The sequence below is a fragment of the Mixophyes fleayi genome, chromosome 11 (genome assembly GCF_038048845.1).
Source record: "Mixophyes fleayi isolate aMixFle1 chromosome 11, aMixFle1.hap1, whole genome shotgun sequence".
In the NCBI taxonomy this organism is placed as follows: Eukaryota; Metazoa; Chordata; class Amphibia; order Anura; family Limnodynastidae; genus Mixophyes; species Mixophyes fleayi.
The window spans coordinates 16332899-16346243 of NC_134412.1; the positions used below are offsets into that span (position 1 = coordinate 16332899).

The window sequence follows — 13345 nt, forward strand, 5'->3', positions numbered from 1 at the left end:
TCTTTGCAGCACTGCGGGAGAAGCCGGTGCTGAGTAAAGTGGGAGAGAGAGAGATGGATAGGGGAAAATCCTAGTGGCTCAGAGCCAACGCTGCAGCAATTGCTGCATCATCTGTGCATTGCGGTGATCACTGGGTCAGGCAGATACACAGACCAGGAGTCCCCACAAAATAAATTTGTTAGCCACCTTTAAAATGAGCTCATCAGGGCAGGATTTCTCTATAGTTCCTGGTTTGTAACATAGTTGATGAGGTTGAAAAAAAAAAAAAAAAAAAAAAGACACCAGTCCATCAAGTTCAACCTATTTTGGATCTCCTGCGATCCTGCACTTATATTTGAAATTGATAGAGTAAGCAACCGCCAATCTGTTTCAATTGTGAAAATCCCCCCAGACCCAATATTGCAGTCCTATTTTTACCCTATATCCACTACTATCCTTCATTGTAATCACCGGTCGTATCCCTGGATACACTTTTCCGCTAAAAATTTGTCTAACCCTTTCTTAAACATATCTATTGAATCTGCCATCACAACCTTCCGTGGCAGTGAATTCCATTTCTTGACTGCCCTTACTGTAAAGAACCCCTTCCTTTGCTGGTTGTGAAATTTCCTCTCCTATAACCTTAGGGGGTGACCGCGTGTCCTGTTTATAGTCCTTGGGGTAAAAAGTTCCCATGAAAGTTCTCTGTAGTGACCCTTAATGTATTTGTACCCCTCAGATGCCTCTTTTCTAAAGTAAACATGTCTAAACTGGCTAACCTTTCCTCATAACTTAATGACTCCATACCCTTTATCAATTTTGTCACCCTTATCTGAACCCTTATTAGTTCCAAATTATCTTTTTTTATAGAGTGGTGCCCAGAACTGTACTACTTATTCAAGATGAGGTCTTACCAACCATTTATACAGTGGCTATAAATCGTGTGGGTGACTATTAATGAGTTTGTTTTTTATAAAATGCCAACCAGCGGCACAGTATCACTTCTTCTGTCCTGTAGGCTGGATGCAATTCTTAGTACGTGGTCTAATTATGCACGGTGTATGAGTGATGGTTTATCAAATGTAAAAGTATTTTAGGATGATGAGAGGTGGTCATGTCATGTTGATGTCTATGGCTTTGAGTGTGTCCTATGACTGCATACAGTGTTAAACGCATAGCTGACTAGGCAATGTGCTTGCAGTTAATTCTGTGCAGTACGAAGGAGGCCGGCTGTAACCTCTACCTGATATTACTGTCTAGGTCAAGAGGGTTACAATCTGGTCCAGGGTTTTACTTTACTGTCAGTACTGTCACCTGTGTGGGTGCAGGACAGCCCTAAAAACTCTGTATTTCTCTCTCTACCTCCCAGACAATTAGGAGCACCCTTGCATGATGTCAAGTATAATAATAATTGTTTGGGTTCTTCCACGGCGTTTGCCACCCAAGATCAGAAACACAGTCGCATCCTAGAGTTTTGTTGTTTGGCAATTCCAATGTAACTGATGTAGCATTCGGAGAGTTAGGTCTCGCTGCATTTCAGTTATTTTAATATGGGAACTATGGATGAACAAAAGTGAAGCGAAGTTACAATCTCGACCCTTTGAAGACCATGAAATTGTCTTACATTTGAAGAACAAAATAATAAAAAGTTCTGCAATGGACGCAACAAAGAATATCACTATTATTTTACCAAATGATTTCACTGTGACATTTTCTCTGAATGTCTTATAATTGTGGACTTGTGTTTGGTAGCAAACAAAAGTCCCTTTATAGTGCAAGAATAATTTAATATATTTATACATTTGTAATTGTGTTTGTTATATCTTGTAACTGATGCAACACGGTCGCGGAATAAGCCTGTTACAAATAAGTTTTAACACCAATACAAAAAAACAAACACTCGATGCACAATGGTCCAGAATTATTTCTAGACTCGCATCTACAGTCCTAACATGCAATGAAATATGAGCCTTGTCTTCCAGTATAGAAGCTTTCACCACCTAGTCTTTGTAATAAGATAAACAAGACATAGTTCTCCACCATAACCCAATTAGCCCAGAGATATGATGACTTTGCTTCTCCAATAGATTGCTCTATCTAATTATCCTGTGTCTAATGAAACCAATCTTGTTTAATTGATTCCATTGCGCAGATTGTTATTGGTTTTAAGAGGGCTTTAAAACATCACCTTCAGAAGGATCTTGATAACGTAAAAAAAAAAGAGAGCCAGTTTTGCCTGCAAACTAACTGACATGACAGCATTATAAGTTGAGCTTTTTGTCCCATATCAGCTCCATTTAGTGCCTTACATCTATGGCAGAGGCTATGGCTGTTTTTGATAAAAGGAGTTGGAATTCTAAAACTTTTCAATAAACCAGCAGTGGAAAGCAATGTAAGATTGAACAATGTATTTTCCCTTCATGTTTCATGTGTGAACGTTTTAATATTTGGTTTCACCTGTTCTTTGAAAACATAAAGAGTTTCCACAGGATTCCGAAAGGGATAGTTACAACAATAAGACTTTTTTCAGTAAGTGGTCCAGCCCCTTTAAACATATGTGCAGTATACCTAATGCAGATCTGTCCTGACAATCACTAATGAGTGAAATGAGTAGACTATACGGTCTATGGACACATCACATGGAAATTATTTAGAGAGACCTGGAGAGGACTGTTATGTGAAGTATTACAACCACACACTGCAATATACCAGAAGTACCGCCACCTGCCATATATTGCAGCACCGCGGTTTCCAGAACATATTTCTTCACTGTTCACGCCAAGGACAAGATTTACAAATATAGCTTAATGACAGTAATAATATGTAAGAGCCTCCACAAGAAACATACATTCTGTTTTATTTTTATAGTATTGGGAATTTCCTTGGGCAAAATATCTGGTCATTTAGGTGAACACCTGGAAATACAAGTGGTAAAGTGGCTGATGTAACAATAATTCACCCCTCCAGACCCTGATGACGGCACCCAGTACAGACCAGGGGCATGATTCATTAAGGATCTTAACTTGAGAAACTTCGTATTTCAGTCTCCTGGACAAAACCATGTTACAATGCAAGGGGTGCAAATTAGTATTCTGTTTTGCACATAAGTTAAATACTGACTGTTTTTTCATGTAGCACACAAATACTTGATAGCTTATTTGTACACTGAAATTTAAAGTTGATATTTGTGTGCTACATGAAAAAACAGCCAGTATTTAACTTATGTGCAAAACAGAATACGAATTTGCACCCCTTGCACTGTAACATGGTTTTGTCCAGGAGACTGAAATAAGAAGTTTCTCAAGTTAAGATCCTTAATGAATCAGGCCCATGGTTATTTTCTAAAGGCCTCAGTATAGATGTTTGGTTTTTGGTTAAGAGTTTGTGATCCTGTGTACGGCTAAGCTGGTGCCTATTGGGTTGTCTAAGTGGCAGTGGCACACAGACCTAGCTTGGACAATGGGCATTTTGAAACCGTGCAAACAAGCAAATCCAGAATGTAGGATGGCCGGTCTCTCAATGAAATGAGCTAGTAGAGGATACCTCGGAACCTACTGGACTTGGGCTGGGCCAATCACACAATAATCAACTGCTAGGTCCGATATTGCATTAGTGTGTACTCTGCAATGATCATGTTTTATCGTACCAAAGCACATCGTATCATTTGAATTGATTTTATAAACAGACTAAAATTTCTATAAATGATGGAATGATGTCGGGCAAATCCTGCAGTGTGGACGCACTCACCACCAGCAGTGCAGGCAGATCGCCATAGAGTTTACAGAGTCACCATCTTTTCAGCCGATGGTTATGACCGATGAAGAGCACAGATCTGAAGGTAAATCATGTAAAACGTGTATAGTGTGTACACAAGATCGACTGCTGATCGGGACTTTCAGTCGTTGGTAAAATCGTTAACGATATCGCATGGGGAGAAATTTTCTGTAGTGTGCACCCACCCTTAGTGGAGCGAGAGATATCACCAGTGAGATATTACGGCTCCTATAGAAATCCAATGGGCACAATACACTCAGTGATTCCAAATCAATACAACCGAGAAAAATGCCCACTTGGGATTTTGTCTTCAAATGAAGCGTGGTTCAATGACATACTGGCCTGATTGGTCGATAAAGTACAATAGAGAAGGTGAGAGCTTGTAATTGAAACTGGAAGGACATAAAGCATTTTGTGGTCTCACAAACAGCAACGGCCAAGCAAATTATACAGGGTATAACGAACACAACCATACTTCAATAGTGTTATAAAAATCCCCAGTATATAAATTCTTATGTCAGAAGAAAGCTGAAGAAGAAAATAACTCGTAGATATTTAAAATTACTGCAACAAAAACATTTGGAGTAACAGTGAACAAAATGCAAAACAAAACATTAAGTAACAGAGGATAAGAATGGTTTGCTAAACAAGCTGACTGTATGCAAAATACATTTTAAGAATTGACAAAGTTATACTTTCACACACACAGAGTAGATAACTTTTGAAACACTTTTTTTGGACAGGAATTTTTCTTCTCACATCCTGTATAATATTTTAACTAGCCTCCAGCTTGGGGACATTATTTTTCCTCCGCAAATTTCTGACACCGACATCTTTATCTTGTTTCAAGATATGGATACATCTATTGTTAATGTACTGGCAATATATTCTCTTTCCGAATAATGGTCTAGCGCTGTTGCACATGTTAAGCTTTGGAGAGAAGTATGCCAAACGGGGGCATTTATGTAAAATAAATAATAATATAGATCACTATATGCATACACCAATGACAAGTACATTTATTCTTCCACGATTAAAAGACAATAGTGTGCATCACAAATAGAGAAGAGTCTATGGGACAATGACATAACCTGAATATTTTCTATCTGAGCCAGTTTATGTCCAACTGTTTGTCCTAATCCTAATCCTATCATATATAACTTCTCTATATCACTCTGCAAATCCTCAGTGCCTAACCCCATGGAAATTAGTAGGATTATTTTATACTCTATGTATATTTGATTTTACCTACATGTTACTTCCCATTGAGTACATTACTCACATGCTGCCTGCACTGTACTCCCAGTGCCGAGAGTCTCCATCAAATACTATCGGATCATTTCCATTACAAATGGTGACCCGACCTTTATTTCCTCTACCCAATAACTCTCTGCGAGACCAACTAGAGCCCAAGTATATTTGCAAATGACTCTTATACGTAACCTTTATCCTTCAATTTTTTGTTTAATGTTTAATATAATGGTTCCTCACAGTAATCATTATCATGGATGTAGAGTAAACACACTAGATAGATAAATAGATAGATAGATAGAGAGACATGAGATAGATAGATAGATAGATAGATAGACGATAGATAGATAGATAGATAGATAGATAGATAGATAGATACAAGAGAGATAGTGGTGATGATGATAGATAGATAGATAGATATGAGATAGAGAAATAGATACTGTATACATAGATAGACAGATGAATAGGAGATAGATATGAGAGATAGAGAGATAGATATGAGAGATAGATAGATAGATAGAGGCAGCACGGTGGCTCAGTGGTTAGCACTTCTGCCTCACAGCACTGGGGTCATGAGTTTGCCGTCCTTCGCCTTATCTGTGTGGAGTTTGTATGTTCTCCCCATGCTTTTGTGGGTTTCCTACTGCATTCCAAAAACATATTAGTAGGGTAATTGGCTGGTATCAAATTGACCCTAGTCTGTCTCTGTGTGTATGTTGGAGAATTTAGACTGTAAGCTCCAATGGGGCAGGGACTGATGTGAGTGACTTCTCTGTACAGCGCTGCGGAATTAGTGGCGCTATATGAATAAATAAATGATGAATAGATATGAGATATATACGAGATATATAGATTGGGACGATAGGCAAGGCAATTCAGATTACTGTTAACTTTGCTACTATTACCACTACTCATAAATTATCATTCACCTATAGAGGTCTTTACTTCTTGTGCATGCTTTCCTGCCACTTTACCTTCCTATCTTCTGTCAGTGTTTTTCAGTAATGTTTTTTTATCATCAGGCAGATATGTTTCATTTGGTTACTCTAGGCTATGACTCACCCTGCTGTTCTATAGGCAGACAGCAGCTTGGAGCAGCCCTGGAAAAGCAATGACGTTAGTAAAAGAAAACAACAGGAGGCGAGTACAAAGTTGTAGGAGGGTATGCACAAGCCAATAAATCATCGCCATGTGAGAGTGAAACCCCCCTTATGTGTCCTTATGAGACTATTTGAAACTTTGGAGGTATTGTGTGTTATTGCATGACAGGCTGTACCAAAGCTACACACCAAGGATTATTATGTAGGTGTATTATTAATACCTAATATAATAAACAAGTGATGTTACAGTAATTCTTATATATATAAATGGTAATTAGTGATGTCATCACTGTAATGGGCCACTTGTGATGAAATAACATCAGTAGCCTTATTACTTAATTACTTAATTAGTAGTATTCATGGCAATTATACATTATAACGAAGTGTATTAAAACCACTCAAGCAGCCTCTGGCATTTGTGTGGTTACTTATGGGATGCTTTAATGACTTTTAATATCATTTTATATTGCATTTATAGGGGAAAGTTATACGTACATTTAATACACAAATTATTTTATAGATCGATTAGGGAATTGTGGGATCTATAAAATGTGATCTGGCAAGTTCATCTCCTTAGTCTGCCATGCTGATATTTTTCAATGGTTTATCAATTAATCTTGGTGCATAGCAGTGTTCATACGTGTGCAGATATGTTAGTTTTAACAGGATGGTGGTAGAAATGTTGCAATCCCAAAATGGAGAGATTCTATCTATTTTTGTGTCCTAATATTGGACTACCATAAAATGCCCTCTCTACGAGGATATCCTATTCCAACCACAAGGTCTCAGACACATACATGTAAGTGTCATATGTTTATTTTCTGGATATCTGAATTTCTTAAAATAACTTATTATACAGTGTGGTTTATATTCTACTCAACCCATTATCCCATGGGGCAGATTCAGTTTGGCGCCAGGTGCAGCTGAACATTGTCTTAATGTTCAGCTGCCCTTATTGGCAGCCCTTATGGCCGGAATCTCCGCTCATTTTTCTGCACAGCTCTATGGGGTGCAAGATCAGCGGAGATTCCCGTAAAATCACACACGCAATGTGTTTACTTGGACGCTGTAGAGACACCTTGCAAATATTTGAATCTCGCCCTATGTGTTTTGCTCCTTTCTTCTGTTTGGTTCACCCAAAATTTTCAGTAATTTTTAAGTAACCCCTAAAATATTAAATTATGTATTCTAAACATTTGAATTTTATTTTATCAGCAATTATCCCTACTCCACTGCTAGAAACCACTAATCTTACTGTGGGAAATGGTTGAGTGAAGCAGACTATGGGGTAAATTTATCAAGCTGCGGGTTTGAAAAGGTAGAAATGTTGTCTATAGCAACCAATCAGCTTCTAGCTATCATTTGTTTAGTACATTCTACAAAAATGACAGCTAGAATCTGATTGGTTGCAATAGGCAGCTTCTCGACAGCGTGATAAATTTCCCCCATGACTATTATTTTATGTATAAATCTTCATATTAAACAAATCAACATTTTCTGTGACCCATCATGCTTATATGAAGTGATCCTTGTACCTATGTGTGATTTGGCTTTAATGACACTTACTTTTGAAAGCGTTCTATGGTGGAAAGTGTAAGTCATGTGACACATGTGGGCAGGGCCTATTTTTTAGGTAGGATTGAACAGACTCGGGTAACTATAGCCCATAATGTACTTGACAAATGAGATGTAGATTAGCATTGTGTTTTCTAAGGTACATTTCAGTGAATTTTACCAGCCTGTAGTACACTGAATTAGCAATTAAATTGCTGATAACATTAAATAATGCTTGTTTTAGGTGAGTCGCTTGTCCTTTATTTCACACTAGTGACATGACTGAGTGGAGGTGATAATTATTGCTATGGCTAAGTTCATTTGAACTGTTAATATTCAAGAAAAATTCACTTCCAAGAAAGCACCATAGAAAAATCTAGAAAGTATCTTAATTGCTGTAAACTTGTAATTACAACACCACCACAAACCACAAACGGCAGCTGCTATGTAGAAAGCTACTTATAACACAAACACTTTTCCCAACTTGCAATAACAGAAGTTATTTGACGAAAACTCAGTAGGAACCCATTGAGTAGTGAAAAGGGGAGACGTACAAAGGACAATTAGTTCACCTTAGATGGACAACAAAATCTTACATATGAATGCTATCAAATGTGTATTCATATTTTATCATGTGGTATTTTAACTTTCCTTTTATAAAATAAAGACTTAAAATTAAGTTCTGGAAATTACTCAAGCACCCTGCCTCCATAATAAACTGAAAGCAAGCGCAGGGACTTACAAATCCAGTTACGATGCCGAATTGGATGGATGCACAGATTTGCTGGAGCAAGCAATCTGGATGATACAGTGATCAGAGACTCACATATGCCATAACTCAACATCCATATAATATATCACCTACTTGCAGTACGGGGGACCTCTAGTGTGCATCCATGCACAGCACTAATGACACATCCAGCCACACAGGGGTTAAGCCTAAATCCCAGTTAATGCAAACGCAACACAGCCTCGTTCAGGTGACGGGCGGCCATCTTGGGATTTTCTCATTCAGGCTGATATTTAATAATCGAGTCTCTTTAGATGATAGCTGCTTCTCCACTTTCTCTTAACTAACAGACCTCTGTTCCTACCTAGCTCTATTTAGCGGTTCACCTCAGCCAACATAGTTTAAAATCATTTACAAAATGCATTCTCCACAGCCTTCATTTTTAAACCTCCATTTTGATTCTTGTGAGGTTTAATCATACTTCACATCATCTATTCCATCCTCTTCTCATTTGGCTTCCATAAAGAGAAATATCTTGCCTATTTATTCTACTCTTCCAGAGTCTCATCCTTGTGGAATGAACGGATTCGTTTTATGGGTTTGGAATTATTGATCTGCTATGATCTATTTGTATAACTCAATGTCAAAATGAAAAATAAATATTTCTCCATCATTTTCATCTGTATTTTTTACCCATTTCAGAGTCTTTTTTTCTCATGTATTCTCCTGTGTGTCACACTCCTGTTTGCTAACATCTTTAGTTCACTACATTCACTACTCTTACCATCTTGTGTTTATTTCTATACATTATCACAATATATCACATCTGTAGCAGCCTTCAGTACTATAGATCATTGTTCAAATATGTTACCTTTCTTTGTTTCCTGATATGAAGGTTACATCTGACACATCTCTCTTTGATCTTTAGCTATACTGGAAACACAGAATTGTAACCCCTCCCATTCTGTTCCAGTGAGGGGATTATCCTCACTCATTTCCATGCCATATGTTCCTCAACCCAGCCCCCATGGTCTGTGGAAGGAAGGCTATGGATGTCAGACCATGTCAAAGACTACATACTAAAACTATGCCGCTATGTGTATGCTTCAAAATGTATGTGTTCATGTATAAAGACATGAGAGTGTTGTGCTTATGGGAATAAATATACCTTTTATATAAGGGTGAGTGTGTGTGTGTCAAGTGTGCAAGTCACACATGTACAATTGTGCGTGTGTGTATGTATGTGATGAGGGAGAGCAGACTTTGCAGAATATGAGTGGGTAGGCACTGTGACCTTGATCAATGACATGCAGTACTCCAGGGCCTTGGTCAACCAATTTATAAATGCATGGTCTTCACAGGTAAATACTGCTCAGCACAAGGGCAACTGACAACTGATTTTTAAAGCCCTGAAACCAGCTTGATAAAGCAGACATGTCATTGATTTGCCTTACCCTTTGTTACACAATGCAGAATGTACCAACAGATTTTCCATAAAGCATACAAAACAAAAATGGGTTAATTAAGCAATGTCATTTAGCCCATAGTATATTTAGAATTCATGGCAGCTTGAAGCTTCTATCCATTTCACACCTCTACATAATCTACATTTCCCTCAAGTTTTTTCCCCCTTATATTAACCAAATAAACACAGTGTGGCCTGCGGGTGGGTTGCATTACAGTAGATAGCAGGCCTCTGGTATCCGAAGGTCATTAATTACATTTCCAATTAGAATCTACCATCATCCTACATATATTAAAAGTTTAATATCTATATATGCCCCTAGAATTAGTGAGCCAATTGATTGACATTTTATTTAAAGTAATAAAAGACAGGCCTTTGCATCACCTTACAAAACTCTTCAATGTTATACAAAAATGATACGATATACAGATGAGAATTCAGGAGGTGAGGACAGAGGACTGATGTTATGGAGTTTAGTATTCAGTATGATGACCTGTACATTTCCAATGCACCAAAACTACCCTCTGACCTTCAAGTGCCCTTCTCCCATTTTAAATGGATAACAACCCAGGGCTCCTCTGTTTTTTAGGATCACCTTAATTATTCTAATTTACAGCCAGCCATTCATATGCCATTCATTGCTGCAAAGCCAGTTATTTAATATGCCTTCTACTCTTAAAGTCAGGGGATGTGATTTTCACACTCCTTATGCACCAATGCCTCCTTTATAAAATACCATTCACTATTCTCCCACCTGCCTCATCTCTTCCCACCCCCTATCTCTCACCTTTCCTTCTCTCTCCACCATCTCCATCTTTCTCCTCTCTATAGCAAATTACCTCATCTCATTTCCCAAGGCTTCTCTCTCTCTCCCCTTCCCTCCTTCTCCTGAGTGCTGACAGACAGACAGACACCGCATTGCGCTGTGCACACAATTATCCACAACCCAATGCACAGTGTGCCGGGCATTAACCCTTCAGCTGCTCATCAGACCACGATGACATCACTTGGCCATCTCTAGGGAGTCAGATCTGCACACAATTGCAGATATGAGAGCTCTGCAGAAGTACATTGTAATGACACTGGAGGGGGGGTTCTGCTGAAAACCACGAGGAGCTTAGGAACGAACAAGGGAAAGAGAATCACTGGGTGCCTATTAGAACTACGGACCATAAAACAGGGTGTGGAAGTATCATTTCAGCACCTTGGAGAGATCCACAATAGTAAAGCTGCCTGACAATGGGATCTATCAGTTCAGCACCATGGACAGCTCCTGAGAATGGAACGCTGACATTCTGTTTAGAACGCGGAGAGAACAGAACAATAGAATATAGAACGCATTGAAAACTTCAGCACCTGGGACAGCTACGTCTAATAGAAGATGTTCGGAGCGATAACAGGTCTAACATATAGGACTGTATGAGTGACCCACAGGATCTATACTCACCCCCATGTCTTTATCTTGGGCAGGGAATTGATGTGGCCGGAATCCTCCGCAGGGGAAGGGGGGACAGAGACCTGAGCTCCAGAGAGGAGGGAAGGAGACAGAGAGAAAAGAAAGAGGGGAAGAGAGAGAGAGAGAGGAGGAGAGGTAGAGACAGCTGAGGATGAAGCAGACTCAGCTCTGTGCTCAGGGAGGCTGCTGCTCTCTCACATCCCTCCCAATCTCTCCCCCCTCTCACACAGTTGGTCCCTCATATGCTGCAGTCATGTAAGCCCCACCCCCGGCAGCCTCTCCTCCAATCACAGCCCGAGATCTATCCGCTCCACTTCTCCACCCTGCTGCTCCCTCCCCTTTTATTGCAGCTGTTACCTTCTTGAAGGTGAGTGTGAGTGTGAAAGTGAGTGTCCGGGCGAGTGGGAGAGTCTGTGGGCAAGTGAGTGACTGTGTGCACAAGGTCAGGATGTGTGTAAGGAGAGAGTGGGCAGCTGCTTCTGTGTGCGCAAGTGAAAGATTGCGTGGGCAAGTGTGAGGGTGTGGGCTGTGCGTGCAGGTGTGACAGGGCTTGTATGTGTGTCATAATGGGTGTGAGATCTGCTGGCATGGAAGTTTACTGTATGTAATATTGCACAGGGTGTCCCGATTTTGTATATTATAAAATTAGTGCAACAATGTAGGGATATTCTGATTGCATAGGGATCTAGATGTGTGTAGATGTGCAAAACAATGCACTGCTTCACTAACCCACCAAACATGACATGAAACACACACACACACACAATATATATAGTACATACATATACATTATATATATATATATATATATATATAATGTGTGTGTGTGTAATATATATATAAAATCACATACGTGTGTGTATGTGTATATATATATATATATATATATATATATATATATATATATATATATATATATATATATATACACATATATACACACACATACACACATACATACATACATATATATATATATATATATATATAACACACATATATAAAGGTTTGGAAATGACTTCTACAAATAATGCCTGCATAGTGGTCTAGGTATTGTACTATACTTCTAGATATGTTAGCATACCTTGCTCACTGTATGCTGCATTTTAAGCATCTATTCAAGTTGTTTCTAAAGTACCTTCTGGAGAGCTACAGATTTTAGTTTCCATGTATCAATTCAGTTATAAGTCAGAACTCACATACACTATTTCTTCATAATTTACAACAATAGAACTTGGCAGGCAGGAATACTATTTTTTGTTTTTTTATCATGTTGCAACAATATTACTACACTCTGCATAACAGGTAAACCTTAGGTTGCAGTGAGACGTGTAAATGTTTCCCAACATAAGGCAGCAGAAAACTAAACAAGCTTGCAAATAACAAAATGTAACAAAATTACATACAATGACATTATATACAACTGCATGAGACAAAGACTGGGGTCATGGACTGGAAAAGGTCAGAGCAGCACAATCTTTATGCACAAGCATATACAGTATATTGGAGCATTTCCCCATTCCGCATTTATGTGTTTTCCCGCAGATTACTTTCCATCTGTGATAGAAGACTGCTGAATGGCAAAATTTAAAACGCTCAGCTCAAAGTACTGTCTGCAGTCACATCTGGACACACTCCTTAATTCATTGTAATTGTCTTCACCTTGTTTCACCAACCTTATAGGACGCACAACAGTTATGAGGCATTAGGTCTTTATAGCAACATTTGATTTTGATCATTGAGAAAATGGCTTATATCGCTTCATGCACAGCCAAGAAATGACCACAATAGCCAATAATAAGCCACCCATAAATGTTTGTATTGTTATTGTGCCATCAGCCTGAGCACCGAACCATTTGGTCTCCTCCAATGTAGCCATCTATGGGTCTGATTCATCGAGGTACAGATCTGCCAATTTTGAGCTTATTGTACACAATATCACTCTGCACCTCCCTAAAATCGGCAGAAACCTCCGTGAATGCAGCCCTGTTCCATGAACCTGTGAGCACAAAGGACACTTACTACAGTCTATGATT

At 38.8% G+C, this 13345-nt stretch overlaps 1 protein-coding gene across 3 annotated transcripts in view; it reads right to left on the bottom strand.

The window, feature by feature from the left end:
* The window catches only part of ATP1A3 (ATPase Na+/K+ transporting subunit alpha 3), a 104653-nt gene that overhangs the window by 28191 nt on the left and 63117 nt on the right, over nt 1–13345 (bottom strand). The window contains exon 1 of one of the 3 annotated variants that reach the window (XM_075189574.1): nt 11301–11520. The exons of the other annotated variants lie outside the window; for them this stretch is intronic. Within the exon in view, the coding sequence (XP_075045675.1) occupies nt 11301–11306 (6 nt within the window). The 5' untranslated portion in view covers nt 11307–11520. Of the gene's footprint in view, nt 1–11300; nt 11521–13345 lie in introns of those variants that run through there. 3 annotated transcript variants of the gene reach the window in all.